Raw genomic sequence first — 19,560 nt, forward strand, 5'->3', positions numbered from 1 at the left:
TCATATCAAGAAGAGGGTTGTGCGCTTTAATATACTCAGATAACGCGCGTACATTCAAGGCAGCTGAGGCAGAGCTCAGAAAGATGTGGCAGGTATTAAGCCATCCCGATGTAAAGAATTATTATGCAGCAAAGGGCATTCAATGGAGGTATATCATTGAAAGAGGAGCCTGGTGGGGCGGATTTTACGAGAGACTTGTGCGATCCGTCAAAACAATATTAAGAAAAATTCTTGGTAGAACATCACTGCTACCTGAAGAATTGGAAACTGTACTAACTGAAACTGAGGCGGTGATAAATCGTCGACCCTTGACTTACGTCCAAGATAATGAGCCCCAAGTTCTGTCACCTGCTCATTTTCTGCTAGGGCAGAAACTTGCTAATTTGCCTCCTGTCAAAAAAATATCCAAAAAAAAGTCCAAAAATATAAAATATTATATTAACTGTCAAGAATTTCAAGATATCCTGGTTCAAGAAACACTAATTCAAATCACACATAACATCGCGATATATGAACATTACGAATCAGATTTCAAAACTACCAAGTTTATTCACGTCTAACACACAGTCAACTGGCGGTGCCAGATCCAAGAACAAGAAGTATATATACATCATGAAAGATTTACGCCCTCTTTGGCGATTAAAATATATTTTCACATAAAATTTCTTACACACTGGCCCCGGCTGAACTGTAGTTCAGAACAATCAAGATTATCAGTGTTACATGAATATTTTCAAGAATTATTTTCAAGAATCATTATGCATTTCAATACAAATTCAAATTTTGTAATAAAGAAATGTCTGATAAATATCAAGAACATGTAAAACTGCAATTCTTTTTCAAATTTCTCGATGACTGATTTATCGTCAGGATTCTCGTTCTCCTCTAAACCCAAGTGGTCCAAAGTCCAAAACCTTCGCAAACAGTCATTAACTGAATTATTATCTTCCTTCAAGCAATGAGAAGCACCAGTTGTAAAAATACAGGCAGTAGACTGATCACTGCTAAAGATCCAACTAAGGACCAACCAAATATAGAAGACACCGCAAATAATTTATTAGTTATTCTTTTCTTTTTCGCCTCTTTACACTTCCCAACATGAATCAGATCCTAACAATATTTTTATTTCAGCAGCTTCACCATTATCGGCTAAGTTTAGATTTTCTGATTTTAATATTTCTAAAATGTGTTTGGAGGGAATTTTTATGATCGTTCCAGAAATTGTATCTGTAACAAGAGCTTCAATAGTGATTGAGTCATTAGGGAAATGCATACTTTTCAGGGTAATTTGAACAACATTATATTCCATTAGTCTACTCTGGATATACCCAAATGAATAAATATATAACCTTTCTTTCCTTAAATTAATTAATTTTAGTTCTTTAGCCAAATCAGATCTAAAAAATGACCTCTGTGATCCACCATCAATTAAGATTTTTACTATTTGGCTTCTAGTATTATCTGTATTTGAAGCGTAAACAGTGCAAGTTTGTAAATATACACCTTTATCAGCAGTTTCAGAAACAGTCTTAGAGTTAAACGACAGGGATGCAACTACATTCTGCTTAGAATCTGATACTGTAACTATTTTCTGTTTAACATCTGAAACTGCTTCCACTTCAGGAAGAATATTTTTTACAAAATAGCTTATTATGATTTAAAGCATTACACAACTCACAAAGTTGAAGTTTCATTTTACATCTGCAAGATACATGACCTCTCTTAAAACATCTGTAACAACGTCCATGGCATTTTAATATCGCTCTTTTTTGCTCATTTGTTTTCTCACATTTTCCTACATCATGTGTATTTTGATTACAATAGAAACAATACGGCTTAGTCACTGTAGCTAACCCCGAAGCAGTAGGAACACTTGCCCCTTTTAAGTAATTATTTTCATTCTGCTTAACACCGTAATTTGTGTCTCTTATCTTATTTGTGTCTCTTTATTATTAAATTGGAAGCTTCCCGACTCTCAACTTCCAATCTAATGAATTCGAGAAGTTCTGTTAGGCTACATTGCAGTTTAGAGTTTCTTTTCTATTAAACTCCAGATTCATATCGTCTGGCAAAAGCTTTAAAATAACAGGTCCTAAAAGGGTTCCGTAAGCTTCCGACACAATACCTAATGAATTTAAGCTTCTTATATTCATTTCACAGGAATCGTATAGTGTTCTTAGTGCTTTCACATTGGACGAACTTCTAACCGGTTCAAGATTCAAGAGTTTATTCATGGGCGAAGATATTACCAAACCGGTTCGTCCAAATCTTTCTTTAATTAAGCTTATAGAAGCGTCATAATTTCCATTAGATAGTGCAAACCCGGATACTGCACTTAAAGCAGGTCCTGCGAGTAAGGATTTAAAATAGGTAAACTTCTCGACTTTTGTTAACTCATTATTATTACCAATAGCATTTTCAAAGGAATTATAAAATTCCAAAAATAAACTAGGATCACCATAATATTTAGGAATTGAAATTTTAGGTAACCGAATGTTAGTTTTGTTTTCGACCTTTACGGCAGCAGTATGGTTACCAGGCGATTCACTTTCAATGCTCACTATCTGAGAATTTAAATTAAGTTTCTTTTCAGTCCTAAAAATACATACACTTTTTCATCGTACTCTAACACAGTATTACATTTTTTCTCAATTTCAAACTCATCCCCTTTAATACAATCCAATATTTTTTCATTAATTTCTTTCAACACAGACTGTTTAGAAGTAAGTAAAAACACATTTTCTTCTACCATATTCTTATCCCAAATGTCTTTTTTAATTTCAGGTTCTAGTACATTTATTATTTTAGAAATAGCTTGTCTCATAACTTTTCTAGTAGCTTTCAATTTAATAATATCGTCTGCCATAATAACATCAAAAGTAATTTTATTCTCTTACCTGGTGCAGGCTTCAAATGGTTAATTCCTAATTTAGTAACTCACTTTCCTGGTGAAGCACATTCACAAGTATTCTGAACGTTTATCTTGCCACGTTCAGTGCCGTGGAATAAATTTTCACTAACACGAAAAACACCGCATTCTAAATCAAAAACATTTTTCGTGCGCAACTGTTAAGCGCCAAAAATATAAAATATTATATTAACTGTCAAGAATTTCAAGATATCCTGGTTCGAAAAACACTAAATCAAATTACACATAACATAAATGAACATTACGAATCAGATTTCTAAAACTGCCAAGTTTATTCATGTCTAACACACATTCAACTGGCGGTGCCAGATCCAAGAACAAGAAGTATATATACATCATGAAAGATTTACGCCCTCTTTGGCGATTAAAATATATTTCCACGTAAAATTTCTTACAGCCTTAGCTCATATTCTGCAATTAGTCAGAATGTAATAAACGGCAAGAACTGCAGCTTTAATATTTTGTTTTGAAAATCGGAAAATTAAAATAAATTAATTAAAAAATTAAATTAAAAACAAAGTACGGATTAGTAAATTCACACAAGAAACTTGTGTATATATTGTGTGTGAAACTTTATTAAAATTCTTCTACGCTCGAAAATATATTAAAATTCTTCTATGCTTCTATGATAGAAGACAACAACATAACTATAAATCACATTAAACATTCCAATTTCCAGCAATTAATAGCATTTGAAAAATGTTTTTTTAAACTTTTATGATTTTTACTGCTCATATACTAAATTTTTACTTATATAAATGAAATAATTGGCATTCTAATTTTCTACACATTTCTAGTTCTTCTTCAAGTCTTGAGTGCCTATAGTGAATTATTCAGAGACAAAAAACTCTTCTGCTTCTGGATATCATATTCTCCCTTTGTTGTATTCGTAAAGGCTGAAGCAGTAGAAGTAAGTAATTATTTATCAGTGCATATTTTTTCATTATTATCTTCTTATGCTTGACAATAAACCTAAATCTTAATAAAATAAAATGTACATGAAAAATCATGCTTAATATCATACGCTTTATTTATCTCTGCGCTACTCTCGAGTGAAAGCTACTATTTTTTACCAGCAATTTTATTATGCACTTGATGCTCGGGGGGTTACAAAAAAATGGTTTTATATTATGATAGATAGATAGAGATTATCGGCTTAGAAACATACAGGCCACTAGCGGCCGAGTAATAAAAACCACTAAATACAGGTAGTTCCGACCTGGGTTCAATTCCAAGCAAACGTGCTAGCTGTATGTCGTTTTCATGTTTTTCCCGTGTGTAAAATGCATACGAGCCAGTTTCCCATAGAAAGTCCTCCACGAAGGAATCCGTCGCTTTAGGCAGATCCGTCGCTTTAGGCGCTTTAGGCACTTTAGTGTGCTTTGCCATAATTAATCAAACCAGCGAAACCAAAAACATACAGCAGCCAAAAGCTAGATCATACTCCATACACAGAAAATAGTTTCAATCTCAACTAGCCTTCTAAAATCAACATTTATGTCTAATACGGACGTGAATGAATATGTTGAATTGTGGGAGCGCGGAGATATAGTACAGGATGTTTTTTTTTTTAAACTTACGGTACTCAGAGACCTCTGTAGCTTGAACTATTAGCCGCAAAGCCACGAAATGTTGTACGGTGACTATTGACTACATGGCAAAAAGGAATCGGCAAAAAAACATTTAGTTCCAAAAATTGCCGAAAGGGGGCATATGCCGCTTTTGATCTAAATTTTAACTACACGATAAAATTTCTGACCACTTTAAAAAGTTACAATAAACAGATAAATGAATAACAAAGAATTAATTTTTCCACAAATGTGCTTTATTCTAAAAAATAACTTCTGTAAATGGTTACAAATTTAAAAAGAAAAGAGAACGGAAGAGAGAAATTCAATTTCCTTTTTATTCTTTGTTCTTTTGTTTTTATTCAGTAGAATCGCTTTCACGGGGAAGACATCGGCTATTTTCATTATGGCCTCCATTTTCTTGGACTAAGCATTGAATTCTGTTCACCGTACTCTATACAGCTGAAGGGAACATTTTAGGAGGTATGTTCATAACTGCCCGTGTTATGTTTTCCTTTAAAGCTGATAAATTAGGAACTCTACCTTCGATTTTAAACAACTGATTCTTGAAACGATTTTCAATGTTCTGCTTCTTTTTTATAACTCAAAATACTGGCGCTGGTGTCGACTACGTAATCGAGATTTTGCATTTTGCAATTTTCTTCCCGTGTTTTATGCAAAATTTTAGCTGTCTTAAAGTGTAAAGCTCCCCATTTTCCCCTATCGGCAACTTTTGGAACTATTTTTTTTTCCGCGGATTCTTTTTTCCCATGTCGTCAATAGTCCCTGTACAAAATTTGGTGGCTTTGCGGCTCATAGTTCCAGCTACAGAGGTCTCTGAGTGGGGTCAGTTTAAAAAAGAACACCCTGTATATCTGGTATTTAAAGCAATGCGTTTAATTGGAAAACAGCGCGCTACATAACCGAGATAGGCCTCAATTATTATTACCTGCTTGATACTTTAGTAAACAGGTCATGTAAAATATGAAATCCGTGACGTGGAGAGGAGAGGGAAGATTTCCTTCCTTAATGATTTAAACCTTTTTTTTTTTATTCTCATAAATTTATTAATTTATATTCTTTTCCTCGTAGTATATTCTTTACTTTTCCTTCAGTAACTGTCATTTGCAAGAGGAGAATGTTTTGAAATGTTTTCAACTATCCTTGAGTACATTTATTCAAACTGTACTCCCTCCCCTTCCAAACAAATCATCTTCTTCTTTTTTGCTAAGTTCTTTGTGCATAGATTAATTTTATATGTGCGTAATAATTTAGGTGAAGAGAAGACATAGGTAATTTCAGTCATGCTGGAAATTGTAGATGGTGCTGGCATGTATAATGTGCAATCAGTTGCAATCAGATGTAGCCGTCGTGACGATTTAACATATTTTATTTCTGTACAAAAGAACATTTGAAACGCGTATTCTAATTTACTCATCATTAAGAGCGCAATCTGCACCTATTTTTCCTCCCATTTTGTTAAGCTTTCTGCACGTTAAGACAAATACAGTGGATGAAAGAGAGAAAGTAAACGACGGCACCTTAACAGGAAGCAAGTAAAGATGCAAAATGCAAAGCATACAGAAACAAAGCCTGAGAGAGTCTTTGCAGTGTTAGTTTCGATTTGGAATCATTCTGATTGGCTAAAGCGTTCATCTAAGCATTGTTATTTAAGATTAAATGACATGGATTAATTTCTAAAACGGCGCAGTTTAAAGAGATTTATTATACACAGTTTTTCTCTCTCAACTTCGCAGGATATCCTGAATAAATGTCAAGTTTTCTGTTACATCTACATATCCAACAGAAATTCGTTAACTCAAGTTTCTGTTCATATGAATCGGTAATAATAAACCAGAAACAAATTAAATACGAATATATTGAAAATTATTTTATAAACCGCTTTTTATCTTATTAATTATGCCTAATTTTAAAAAATTACAATAATAGTACTCGCTTGAAGCCTATTGTTTTCACGTCCTTCAATCTAATATCAGAACCCTTTCTTGCAGTGTAAGACCTAATAGGAGATTAACTTTTCTCTTGATGACTTTAAGAGTGTAGCATCTTCGACACTTTTAAAATCGGACGCTGTTAACGAAGAATTTCTAGTGTAAGTGGTCGGATATTTAATTTTTTAAATCCATAAACCGTTATAACAGCATTCACACTAAAACGGCAACAAGTAAAATGCAAAAAGAATCGGTTACGAGTTATGACGAGTTATGATGAGTTACGAGATCTCTTTGTTAACCTACTAAGTTGACGAAATTTTTTCTGCTACAAAAGATATGAAACAATTGGGAAAGTAATGCAACACATGCAACTACTCTGCATATGAAAGGTCACAAGCTGGGTCCTCATTTTCTTCCTTCAATCCCTGTCGTTCATCAAAGTTGATGTCTTCCATGACGAAATGTATGTGTGGTAGCCCCTAATCGGGGTTATTGAGGTGGCAGTAAAATCTACGTTAAATTCTTGTTAAAACTGGCATAAAATAAGTATTAAAGTATCAAGGGGATATCAATTTATTACGAGTAATCCGAAGTCTCAAGTTGTTAATCTCAAGGGTGCTACAACGAGTTATCGAGTTTTCTTTTATATTGATGTTATTTTAATGTAAAAAGAGACAAAAAAGAGAAATTCAGAGATTAACTTTCTAAACTTACTTATATTGCTGTCTTTATTAACATTTGCATACTGTTCCAAAATATTTTAATCATATTTCGGGTAGTTTCCTAATACAGATTTTTTTTTATCTGTCTGTAGAAAAAGTTTTGTTTAACAAGAAATGTCCTGACCAGCATATTCATAATCTGGAATCCCATCTTATTTAATTCATTGTCCCCAATAAGCAAATTTCGAAGAATAGTAATAAACATTTGAAAGAAGCTTGCTTGTTCTGATTGTGGAAAAAATTCTTTTTTTGTTTCAACCAGTGTCGTTTTACTGTTAGAAAACTATTTAAGTTTTCAGACATTCCATAGATAATCTTAAATATATATTTTATTGAATAATTTGTTATTAAGTGATAATCTTTTGTCAATTTTTTTCGGAAGTTATGTTTTCGTCCACGTGTTTACATTAATCGACATTTTTAAAAGGGAATCCATTTAAAGCTCTTCAAATTATTTCACTATGTGTTTACCAAGGTATAACGCAAAGCTACAATAAAATTTCAGAGATTCTTTTAGATAACCCATGACCTTGCGAGTGTCGCACAACCTTTTACATCTTGATCCGAAGATCTGACGAGCTCTCTCAAACATATATTCAGAAAGCACAAATGTTTGATTATGCAATTACTTCTCATTGCATAAACATCTTTATGGCGAAAATCACGTCTGTTAAATTTAAAAATTCCCAGAATATTTACCGAATACGGATATAACTTAAATCGTGACACCGATAGAAGTGCGAAAATGTCCAGTACAATCCGAGGCATTTGATTATTTTTAAATTCGTCCAAACGTAAAATCAAACAAGACTGCTGTTTTTTTGCTTATCATTTTCGTAATGCAGTTTAATGATATCAGTGAATTTTCAAAAGTATATATTGTAAGAATTATCAAATTCTATTAAAACGTTTGCGCTCTAGAGAAAGTTAGAGCTCTTAAAGTTGGAATTTACACTTAATTGTTACATTTTGAAGGTATCTTCACGATTTAAATTCTTTTCTGTAATTTTAGGAGTTAATATGCGGTACGAAAATGATGCAGAAAAGTTGGACCTACGACTTGCTTCATCCTTGGCTGGGAACCGGACTTCTGACTAGGTAATTAACTTACGTAAACCATTAAAACCAAATATCTTTAGTATAAGCCGAAGCATTTTCATGTTTACTAATTTTTTGCTAATATTTAAAGGGAATTTTAAATCATAAAACTTATTTTCTTAAATGCATGATAGATAACTTAAATTTTAAACACAGTAATTATAATTAAATACTTAAAAATTACCATAAATCTTCTATTGTAAAAGGCCATCAATTGCAATATGCATACTTTAAATTTGGTTAGATCAGCTAAAGAAAACTTTCTTTTATGAAAAAATTCTAGTCCTCTTGATATTTTAAACGTATTGTAGTTTCGGCAGTTTGCGTGCTAAATACGTAATAATTTAAAAGGCCAGTCTTAGTGTTAGGCATTTGTGTAAACTAATTCAAAGTTAGCCCTTATTTAAAATTTTAGTTAGTAGTTTTTTATATTTTTACCTTCAGACCACAAGTGGGGTTGTATCCCGAAGTGCGGGAGCATCTGTAATATCATGGACAATAAAAGGTAAAGTTAACCTTTCCTGCTTGTGTCTTCCATTCCATACATATTTGAACATAGCTTGAGTAAGCTCCCTGTTCCTATTCAGAACACGCGATATTCCCGAAGCAAATCAAAAGACATGCAAGTCCTGACAATATAACAAATAGTTTTGTCATTGAATTTAGTTTAATTGCGAGAATAACATCCATTCATCAGTATATGATTCAAGATATGTGTAATTTCAATACTTCCATCAGGACCTCTATCAAAACATCAAGATTGCGTTCATCTAAGAAATTTGCATCTTTAAGATAGTTAATTTCACACCAGTCTAAATCTTGGGAACAGTTTTCATTATTCCCCAGTATGATCCAGATAATTGGTAATTTTTAAATAAACAATCGTTTAAATTTTAAATGAAATATACAAATTTTTGCAATTGCTTTAATATAATAATGCACTATTCTTTCTGGGATTACCTTCCAGGCTATTGATATTCACTCAGTCAATTTTGATCTTTCATTATTTTTCCCAAAGCTGTCAGCAAAATTTTTTAATTTTAATTTAAAATTATTTTGAATTTTATTTTATCATTCAAATTTAATAAAGTGTTTGCAAATCGATAGATTTACAGTCAGGAATTCCAAACAATTCAGGAGGGTTTAGCACAATTTTATCCCTGATCTGTTCAGATAATCTTCCAGATGTCTATTTCACCCAGATTACCCGGCCTTTTATAAGTTTTTATACTCTTTTTATTAGTGGGGGAAAAATAAATTTATTTCCTCTATTCTAAATTGACAATAAATAAATTTATTTTTCTCTTTTCTATTTAATTATTGCTTTGCATGAATGCATGGAATTACAATCAACTCTTTAGCGATGAACATTTACTTCTACACTCATGTCCATAAATTAAGGATAATGCAAAATCAGGCAAACGAAGAGTTAGAAGCAAAACAAATTTGACTTATTTGTAAAGCTTATTTATTAAACGAAAGGTAAAGACCAAAAAAAGATACTATATGTTTGATATTATTAAAAAAATTAGCGATTTTTTCTCCCTGGAGCAAATTACAAAAAAAAAAAACCTATTTACAAAAAACCAATATTACATGGTTGGTATGATTGTTAATACATTGTATGTCTCTCAGACGATGCAATATAGTCCATACAACGTCTAGGTATGCTGAGTATCAAATTATCGATCTGATCTTGGGGGATATTACACCACTCAAAAAGCAATGCTCTCCGAAGTTCCGGTAGACATGTAGGAGGAGGTTGACGGGCTGCAACTCGTCGGCCAAGCATGTCCCACACGTGCTCTACTGGATTCAAGTCCGGTGAGAATGCTGGTCAGTCCATACGGGTGATATCCTCCGATTGAAGGCATTCGCTTACTATGTTTGCATGGTGAGGACGGGCGTTGTCATCCATAAACACAAATTGTGCGCCCATGGCGCCCCGAAACAAAAGTACATGTTGTTCCAGAATGACGTCCCGATAGATTTGGCATGTCATGGTTTCAATTTGAACATGCAGGTCAGTTCTGGAACAATGAATAATTCTACCCCAAACGAGCACTCCTGCACCACCGTAACGGTGTCGTTCAATGATGTTTTCTTGGTGGTAACGGGTACCTGGAGCTCTCCATATGAAAGCGAGAATCAGACTGCAAGCTAAACCTGGACTCGTCGGAAAACATCCCACAAGCCCACTGTTGCGATGTCCAGAATGCATGCTCTCTACTCCAGGCTAACCGCAGGCGACAGTGAGTTGCAGTAAGTGGAACGCATCTGACAGGTCTACGAGCATATAGACCAATTTGCCCTAAGCGTCTGTACACGGTCTGCCTTGAAATTGTCGTACCAGTGGCTGAAGAGAGCTGACGAGACAGGTCTGAGGCTGTGCTCCGCCTGTTTCTTTTGGCAGTAACTGCCAAATACCGGTCCTCATTCTGCGTTGTAACTCTGGGGCGACCTGTGCTGTAACGTCTACTCACATTACCATCATCTTGGAATCTTTGCCAAAGCCTGGAGATGACACTCTAGGCAATTCCAAGTTCGTCTGATACTTCCAGTTGGGTACGCCCACATTCCAGACGGCCGATAATTCTACCACGTAAAAAATCATCCAAATGCGTCCTTTGTGTCATAACTATTCGGTTATTGCATTGAAATGCTTATAAAGCGCCTGCGAACAATTTTACTTCTTTGCCTGTATTCCTTATATATCACTCTCTTACACTCTCGTCATTGTGACGTACCATCGGTGTCATCTGGTTACTTCCTGAAATTTGCATATGATTCTTGAAGATGTGTGTAGTGATTTTACATGTGATATATTTATTTTAGAGTTCGATTTCCACGTGACTCCGAATTATCCTTAATTTATGGACATGAGTGTAGAATGTCAAAATTTGTACTCTAATATTCTTCTGTACATACAGCTCTTTTTTGTGATGCTTCATAATGCAGTTTGCTTTGACCAGATTTTCATATGCAAAAAGTAACGTTGAGCGAAATGCAGCAACTCAAAATTTACACACTTTTAAAGAAACAAAGTAACTGTAACTGTCAATGAGTGACATCTATAACATGTAACTGTTAATGAGTGTAATCAACTACAGTAGTTGTTATACCCCATTTCGAAAGCTCGAGAAATTCGAGTACTATTCTGATTTTCAATGGATGTAAAATAGTCAAATTTGGAGGCATATTCTTTCCATTTTAGTAAAGAAAATCAATGTAGAACTTGAAAATAATAGGCCACTGAATACAAAATTGTGTATATTAAACATTAAGGATTTATCCTCTCTATACTATATGGTGGTAATAGATGAATTCATTTGCCATCACGGTGAAACCATCCGAAAACTTACATTTTTATATAATTTGATGGAGAAGGATTCAGGTCGTGTAACTTTACATAATCAAAAATTTTTCAGTATGAGGAAAATGTAGCAGAAAAAATTCATTTATCTTATGTCGCTGCAGTGTGGAATTCTTTTACTGCTACTGAAAATTATCTATAGAGAGCACTAGTGATCGCAAAGAGTTATAAGGATTGTTGACCTCATGGGCTAAGTAACATGTTTGACCTAATCAGAGCCGTTAACTAGTTTTGAATAAATTCAGTTTAATCGTGAGAATTATGATACTTGAAATCAGTTAACAGATTTTACTAAAACAACAGATTTATTAAAACAATCATCATATATTCCGGAAAAGTGCAACGACGATGAGAAAATCTGTTACCTGTTCAAGGGTTCTACTTTATGCCCTGTTGTACAAACTCTGGATACCAGTTGAGGATCGAACTAGAAGTTTATCTCTGTAAACAGATGTTCTTAAAACTGAAAAATGTTCAGAGCCGTTAATTAATTTCAAATTCTACCTAAATATGAGATTCTTGTCATTTAGTCTCAGCCGACTGATTTTGGCCATAATGTGATCGATTGGACTTGAAACAAAAAAAAAAAAAAAAAAAAAAACTTAAAAACTCTCGAATAAACTCACTTCGTGGAAACCACATAAGAATATTATAATGATTTTGCATCTGTACGGAGTTTTCTGCATTCCATTGAATTTTTTTGGCCTTTTAGCCCGGAGGGGCGTTAGCGCAGTAGGAAAGTTAGTTTTGAAACGGCATTTTGCGGCGATTCGCTATAAATGTCCGTTTCACTTTTCAAATTATTGCCACCAAATATTATCGCCCTGCGTTATATTTAAATAAATTAAACAATGAAGAATCTGCGTGAATGTATGTATGTTTTTTGCATTGAAAAAAATCAACGGTTCCCCTAGCCATCCAATTGTGACTAATATAGTCCTGCAACCGAAAATGGGCACCTGGAAACACGAATTTTGAAATTTTTTGTTTATTTCTTATATTGTAAATATTAAATGAATTTTTCATTAAAAAACTCAATGATTTCAAAGCCAGCAGTGGCCACACTATGAGGAATAAAACATTAATATCTCCAGTGTGCGAGATTGTCTATCGGAAATTCTGAAGATATGCTGTTTTAAATATTTTTAGCCCAATGTGGCGTTAGCGAAAATGCTCTTGAAACGGCTATATGTAAATGCGAGAGCTTTCAGAATTTTTTCATTATCCTTTGTTTAGTTTGTTAATTGTTTTTAACATAATAAATCTTGTCTTGCTCCTGGAAAGTTGGCATTTGGGCATAGATTTAAATAAATGTTTAATTTTTATGACTCTTGCTTTCTTTCCTTTGCATTTCATACCACATTTTGATGCATATTACTTTCTTGGGAAAAGTTCATCGGTTATACATTCATTGTTCTTACTAATTTTTAGGTTATAATAATCATATGCATAATGTACATAGAAATGTTATGAAAAAATTTTAAAACCTGTTCTAAATTATAAAAATTCAAATATTTAGATTTAAATGCTGAATTGCATAAATCTGTTTAAATTATCCTTATGTATTTTACTGATTACATTTGACACTTCCATTTTATTTTTCTATTGTAGTTACGGCCCGAAGTGGAAATCTCGTCGCAAGTTAATAACGCCATCTTTCCATTTTGAAATCTTGAAGGATTTTTTGCCCGTCTTCAACGAGCAATCGCATATATTCGTAAAAATTCTAGAAAAAGAGACAAAAAAGCCATGGACTGATGTTATCCTGCCCGTGACGTTATGCACTCTTGATATTATATGCGGTAAGATCAATTTCTATAAAACTAAGCGATTAGAATCACTCCACCTGTTCTTCAACTAATAACAAGTATGTCTCGAAATTAAATTATTAAATTTTGTGACATTATTTATATTTTTTACGCATAAATTAGGGGGATTCTATACAAAATTAACCCTTAGCTATTTAAATTGAACTTTTTTTATTTACTTACTTACTTACCACCAGCTGTGTTGCTGTACCGCCAGTTATATGACTATCAGCATTCGCACTCAATTGGTCAAGACTTGTCATCATTGTGTTGAATGATGAATTTAGCAAACTATAAGCTGACTGAATTAATTTTACTGGTAAGTCTAAAGTATTGGTTAGCAAAAGAATGCAAAACGCGTAATAATCACTTTCAGTCCGAGTTATTGAGGAATTTTAAAAGCGCAAAGCGAATGCAAGAAACTTTCTCTCTCTCAAAAATTCAAAAACTTGGCTTATATACTCTGAAAGCTATTTTGGATTCTGGTGACGAATGCGAAAAGAAGAAGCTGTATTAAAAATTAAAGTGATAATAACTAGTTAATAAACATAAGAACCTTACATGCCTTAAATATGAGATTTTCAAACTTACATTATACTTACAGGATGCTAAAATTATTGAATTCTTTTAGCCATAATATCTCCTATAAAGTATCGTGTTCTTTGGTAGCAACAAATATACGAAACTTCTAAGAACTTAAGTGAGTTATCAGTATGTCTTTTCAAGTATCACAGAAACTAGGAAGTGTGTAAGAGACCCTTTTTTTTTAACTTGCAATTTTGCAAGTTAACAGAAGGCACCGCTTATGCTAACAAAAATAGCCAACACTTATGGATTAAATCAGAAATAAGGAATTTGACTTAATTAAGAAAATGTGAATTAGCCCAACGGCTAACACAGATAAAGAACGCGCTCTGACCAAGTCATGTGACAAGCCTAATGATGAGAATAACGCAATGCCGCAGAAACACAGCTGTCATGAAAATCAAAATTAGCAACGTTGCCAATCAGTAGTCGGAAGACGCTCAGCTTCTACGCTCTAAAACTCGTTTCTTCGCTACTTTGTTTTGCGCTCAGATTCTACGCTACCTTCCTTTAAATACTATCTCCTTTCTATCTCATTTGAATACACACGAGCTGGAAATTTATATTCTGGTAGGTATTTGAATTTGTTATTTAACTAATTGTCACTAATTCACTATATTTTATCTCTAAATGCTTTATTTAATTTTAACTATTAATTATTTACAATGTTTAGTCCAAAGGGGCTTTGTCCCTGAAGGACTATTGTTTTCGTTTTGCGTCGGAACCCTATAAACGACGTATCACTTTTCAAATCGTTGCCACCAAATACTATCGCCCTGTAATATATTTGAAGAAATTAAATAAGGAAGAATCTGCATAAATGTACGTATGGTTCTCGCATTGTGAGATAACAACGGTAACTAGAGCCATCGAAATTTTACTAACCTAATCCTCCTGCGAATATGGGCATCTGGAAGCCCAAATTTGAAATTTGGAATATGTTTTATTATCAATTTCATATTTTGTTAAACTTTAACGAATTTTTGATTAACAAACTCAAGGATTTCTAAGCGAGCAAAGGCAACGTTGTACAGAAAAAACATTTTTATCTCCAGCGCGCGAGACTGTGTATCGGAAATTCTTTACTCATTTTAAAATTATTTTGCGATATTGCTCTTGAACTGAATTTTATGGTTTAAGTGCGAAGAACATGGTATTTAATAAATAATGGTAACGCACAAATCGTTAAATAAACGCCCCTTTGGACGTAATTTAAAATCTGAAACCTTTCAGATTTGTTTTTATTTATATATTTCTGCTCATCTTTCCCGACGGTCTTTGATGAGGCTCCAGAAGCTCTAGTTTTATAAATTAAGCCCTGAGTACGACGCACTTGAAACATTTCATATGCCAGAACATAGTTAATGATTCTTGTGTTGCTTCAAGTACATTAAATCTATTACAGTTTATATCACTAAAGTTATCTGTATCATAATATAATTATTGTCAATTATACAACGGCTATTTTTGTCGTAATTACAATTTAATTATTTACCTTAAGGCAATTAGCTAAAGCTACTGTTAATTTATTCATACAGTCTAAACTGCTTATCATACCAGTTAGATTATATGCTGTTTCAGATTATGTAAAACTTCTGTTATGTTTCTCAATGAAGCGAGTTCTTTAAATTTTCATTTAAATTTCATATAAATTATGAATCTACAATTATGTGAAATAAATGTTTGTAATAACAGTCTGCTAATCATGGTTTTTGTTTAATCAATACACTAGTAACAGAAAGTTTGCTTTTTACCTGTCTTGCTTCAGTTCTTTTCCCAGCTTTCGTTTAAAATTTTTTAGTTTCTAATACTGTAGTCAGAAATTTTTGTGCGTAATGCTATAATGTATGTACACTGCGCAAAAGAAAACGGGGGACAGTTCTATATTTCCCGTTCTACTGGGCCGATTGACGAAATTCAAATTGCCATTTCCATGTCTTCAAAGCGCGACGTAGGATATATATTAGATTTATATATAGCTTTGTTCTAACATAAGTATTTTTACATAAAATCGGACTTTATTCGGAAATAGCATACCATTTTATTTCCATATTTCGATTGTACGACTCAAATTATGCCTAGATATTCAATTTTGTAATTTTTGGTGAGAAATATAACAATTTATTTTTTCGAATTTTTTTACAGTTTGCGCCAAGAATAATTTACTTGACTAACTTCCTTATTTATAGCAACCTATTTTCCTTTCTTTTTTCTTCATTGTCCACGAGCGGGAAAAAGTCATCGTTCATACTTTCAAATCATTTTTAACGAAGTGCGTAAACCACATTTTCGTTATTATCGCTTATAATAAATACGCCAAATTTCAAAACGCGCCGAAATATAAATTCACGTATATCTTAGGAAATTTTGAGCAAAGAGCGTTAATTTTTTGTAGGTATGCTTAGTTACATCTACTTTTAAGATGATGGCAAAACTTTTATAGGTTATAATTCAAAATGTTTTTCGAAAAATTTATAAAAATTATTTTAAAATATAAATTTTAAAAATAAATGATAAAAAAAATACGAGAATTTATTTGGAATGAACCTAAATTTCGAAATGTAAAAGAAAGAATCAAATAAGTTTAATAAAAAATGAGATATTAATAAATATACATCAAATTCAATTAACAATGAGGAGCAAAAATTTTTAGATCTAATTTTTTAAAAACTACTCGTGCGAGTTTTATTACATTGAGTCGTAGAATCGAAATATGGAAAACAATTGGCATGTCATTTCAGAAAAAGTTCGATTTTGTGTCAAAATACCTATATTAGAGCAATGCTATATATAAATCTAATACATATCCTAAGTCGCGCTTTCGAGACATGAAAATTTGAATTTCGTCAATCGGCCTAGTAGAACGGGAGATATAGAACTGTCCCTTTTTTTAGTCCAAAAGGGCTTTCTCCCTGAGAAGCTATTGTTTCCGTTTTGCAATTTTGTGTAGAATCGTTCCGAATGTCTGTTTCACTTTTCAAACTGTTGCCACCAAATATTGTCGCCCTCTGTATTATATTTGAAGACATAGTAACGAAAAATCTGCATAAATGTATGTATGTTTCTTGCATTGTGAGATAACAACGGTAACCAGAGCCATCGAATTTTGAGTAACGTAATCCTCATGCGAATATGGGCATCTGGAAGCACAAATTTGAAATTTGGAATTTGTTTTATTATCGATTTCATATTTTGTTAAACTTTAACAAATTTTTGATTAACAAACTCAAGGATTAAGCGAACAATGGCAACTTTGTACAGAAAAAACATTTTTATCTCCAGCGCATTCTTAAGTTATACTCATTTTAAAATTGTTTTGCGGTATTGCTCTTGAACTGAATTTTATGGCTTTGTGCCTGAGGAACTATTGTTTTCGTTTCGCGATTTTGCGTCGAATCACTCTGAATTCCGTTTAACTTTTCAAACTGTTGCCACCAAATATTATCTCTCTCTGTATTATATTTGAAGACATTAAATAATGATGAATCTGCATAAATCTATGTATGTTTTTTGCATTGTGATAAAAGAACGGTACCTAGAACCATCGAATTTTGAATGACGTAACCCTACTGCGAATTTGGACATCTGTAAGCCGAAATTTGAAATTTGTTTTATTACCGATTTCATAATTTGTAAAGCTTGTATGGTTTAAGCGCGAAGAACATGAAATTTAATAAATAAAGGTAACGCACAAAATGTTAAAAAAACGCCGCTTTGTACGTAATATAAACCTGAAACCTTTCAGATTTTCTTTTTTCTTCCACTCTTCCCTGCAGTGTACGTGCTTGAATTCGTAAATTGAGATAAATTCAGCTTCTTCATTGCTTTATTAAAACTTTCCATGGAAACTAATTACCTACCTTAATTAACTTTTTTTTCTGTATCATGAAATCATAATACACAGACAAAGAAAATTATAGCTAAGCTTTAGTTATTAATATATTATAGTTAAATCATCGTAATTAATTAGATACTATATTTTTGTTTTGTATTTTACTTTAGAGACTACACTGGGAGTTTCCATATCAGCTCAACAAAACAGTGATTCTCAATACGTGAAATGCGTTCTAAGGTAAACTACGCTGTTTTGTTTACTTTCGGCAGTTAAATGAAATTTAGGAAAAAATGTGCAGTTTATTTTGTAATTTCCCGACGTATTTTAGGTCTCAAATTTTCAGTAAACCAGTAATTTTCAGTAGAAACTTTAAAAATTTTCACATAATTTTTTAGAAATAAATATTTATTTCATCTCTGCAATATTTTAATTCTATCCAATTTTATTAAGCATTTCATGGTTAGATTGTATTTTGATTTAAAATGTGTTAAACTATGTGTGTACTAACGATACCTAACAGATGACTTTTATGGTTCCGTAATTCACATATGAAAACTAGGACTTGCATAGGACTAGTAAATTCAATGGAATAAAGATATTTGGAAAATTTAGTTTTAAATTAGCAAGAATTTTCTAAAGGGAATTAGCTTGCAGTATGTAAATAAGAGAAAATCCATAGGTAGCCAGCTCCTTTGTTGGAAGGCCGATAAAATGGCAAGGCGAAGAAGATGTCAATTGCTTCAGTTAAATGTAATTTGTGTAAATCTTGTTAGAATGAATTAGTTTACTGAAATGAATGTTGCTAAAATGAATTCAATCGTATTTTCTTTCTGTTACGTATGATCAGGAAAAGAAAAGGATTATACATTTCATACATTAGTCTTCTGTGCGTTCCTTTTTTAGTTTCTGTCCCAGTTGAGCAAATTGAGATGTTGTTTTTATAATTTACCAAACAGATGGTAATTTAAAGTAACAAAATCTTCAGAAGCTCAAAAAAATGCGAATTCTGTATTTTTATTATTAGCATTCATTAATGTTTTAAAAATTTTTAATATCTCTCAAAAGGAAAATCTGTTACTTTAGTTCTAGAGAAATCATTTAATCTAATCTATCCTGAAACAATATACGAGGGCTATCCAGAAAGTAGATTACGTTTTGGAATAAAAAATAAACAAAGTATAGGAAACAAATTTTATTATATACAGATGAAAGCCACACTCAAATACTACTTTTCTACATAGTCACCATACAAATTAAGGCATTTATCGTAGCGATGTACGAGCTTGGAAATTCCTTCGTCGAAAAATTCGGCCGCCTGCGCCTTCAACCACTTCGTTACCTCTTCTTGCAGCTGTGCGTCGTCATCAAAACGCTGCATAGCCAGCCACTTCTTCATTGCTGGGAATAGGTGGAAGTCGCTCGGTGCCAGGTCGGGACTGTACGGCGGATGAGGAAACAACTCCCTCTTAAAAGATTCAAGAACTTTACGAGTGACATTTGCCGTGTGGGGCCGGGCGTTGTCGTGAATCAACAAGATCTTAGAGCTCAACATTCCTCTGCGCTTGTTTTGAATTGCTCTTCTGAGTTTTTGGAGAGTTTGGCAATACCTTTGAGAGTTTATTGTAGTGCCTCTTTCCAGGAAGTCCACCAAAATTACACCTTTTCTGTCCCAAAAAACAGTCGCCAT

General features: G+C 32.9%; 1 protein-coding gene across 1 annotated transcript in view; it reads left to right on the plus strand.

Annotated features, from left to right (window-relative positions):
* LOC118205520 (cytochrome P450 4V2-like) overlaps positions 1–19,560 on the plus strand; it is a 223,504-nt gene that overhangs the window by 176,823 nt on the left and 27,121 nt on the right. Inside the window, exons 2-5 of the mRNA XM_085827323.1 lie at positions 3,727–3,839; positions 8,187–8,272; positions 13,257–13,447; positions 18,041–18,110. Coding sequence (XP_085683449.1) covers positions 3,727–3,839; positions 8,187–8,272; positions 13,257–13,447; positions 18,041–18,110 — 460 coding nt within the window. The remainder of the gene's footprint in view (positions 1–3,726; positions 3,840–8,186; positions 8,273–13,256; positions 13,448–18,040; positions 18,111–19,560) is intronic.

This window comes from Stegodyphus dumicola, chromosome 1 (genome assembly GCF_044657685.1).
Source record: "Stegodyphus dumicola isolate Sdum_Otavi_A_Nest chromosome 1, ASM4465768v1".
In the NCBI taxonomy this organism is placed as follows: Eukaryota; Metazoa; Arthropoda; class Arachnida; order Araneae; family Eresidae; genus Stegodyphus; species Stegodyphus dumicola.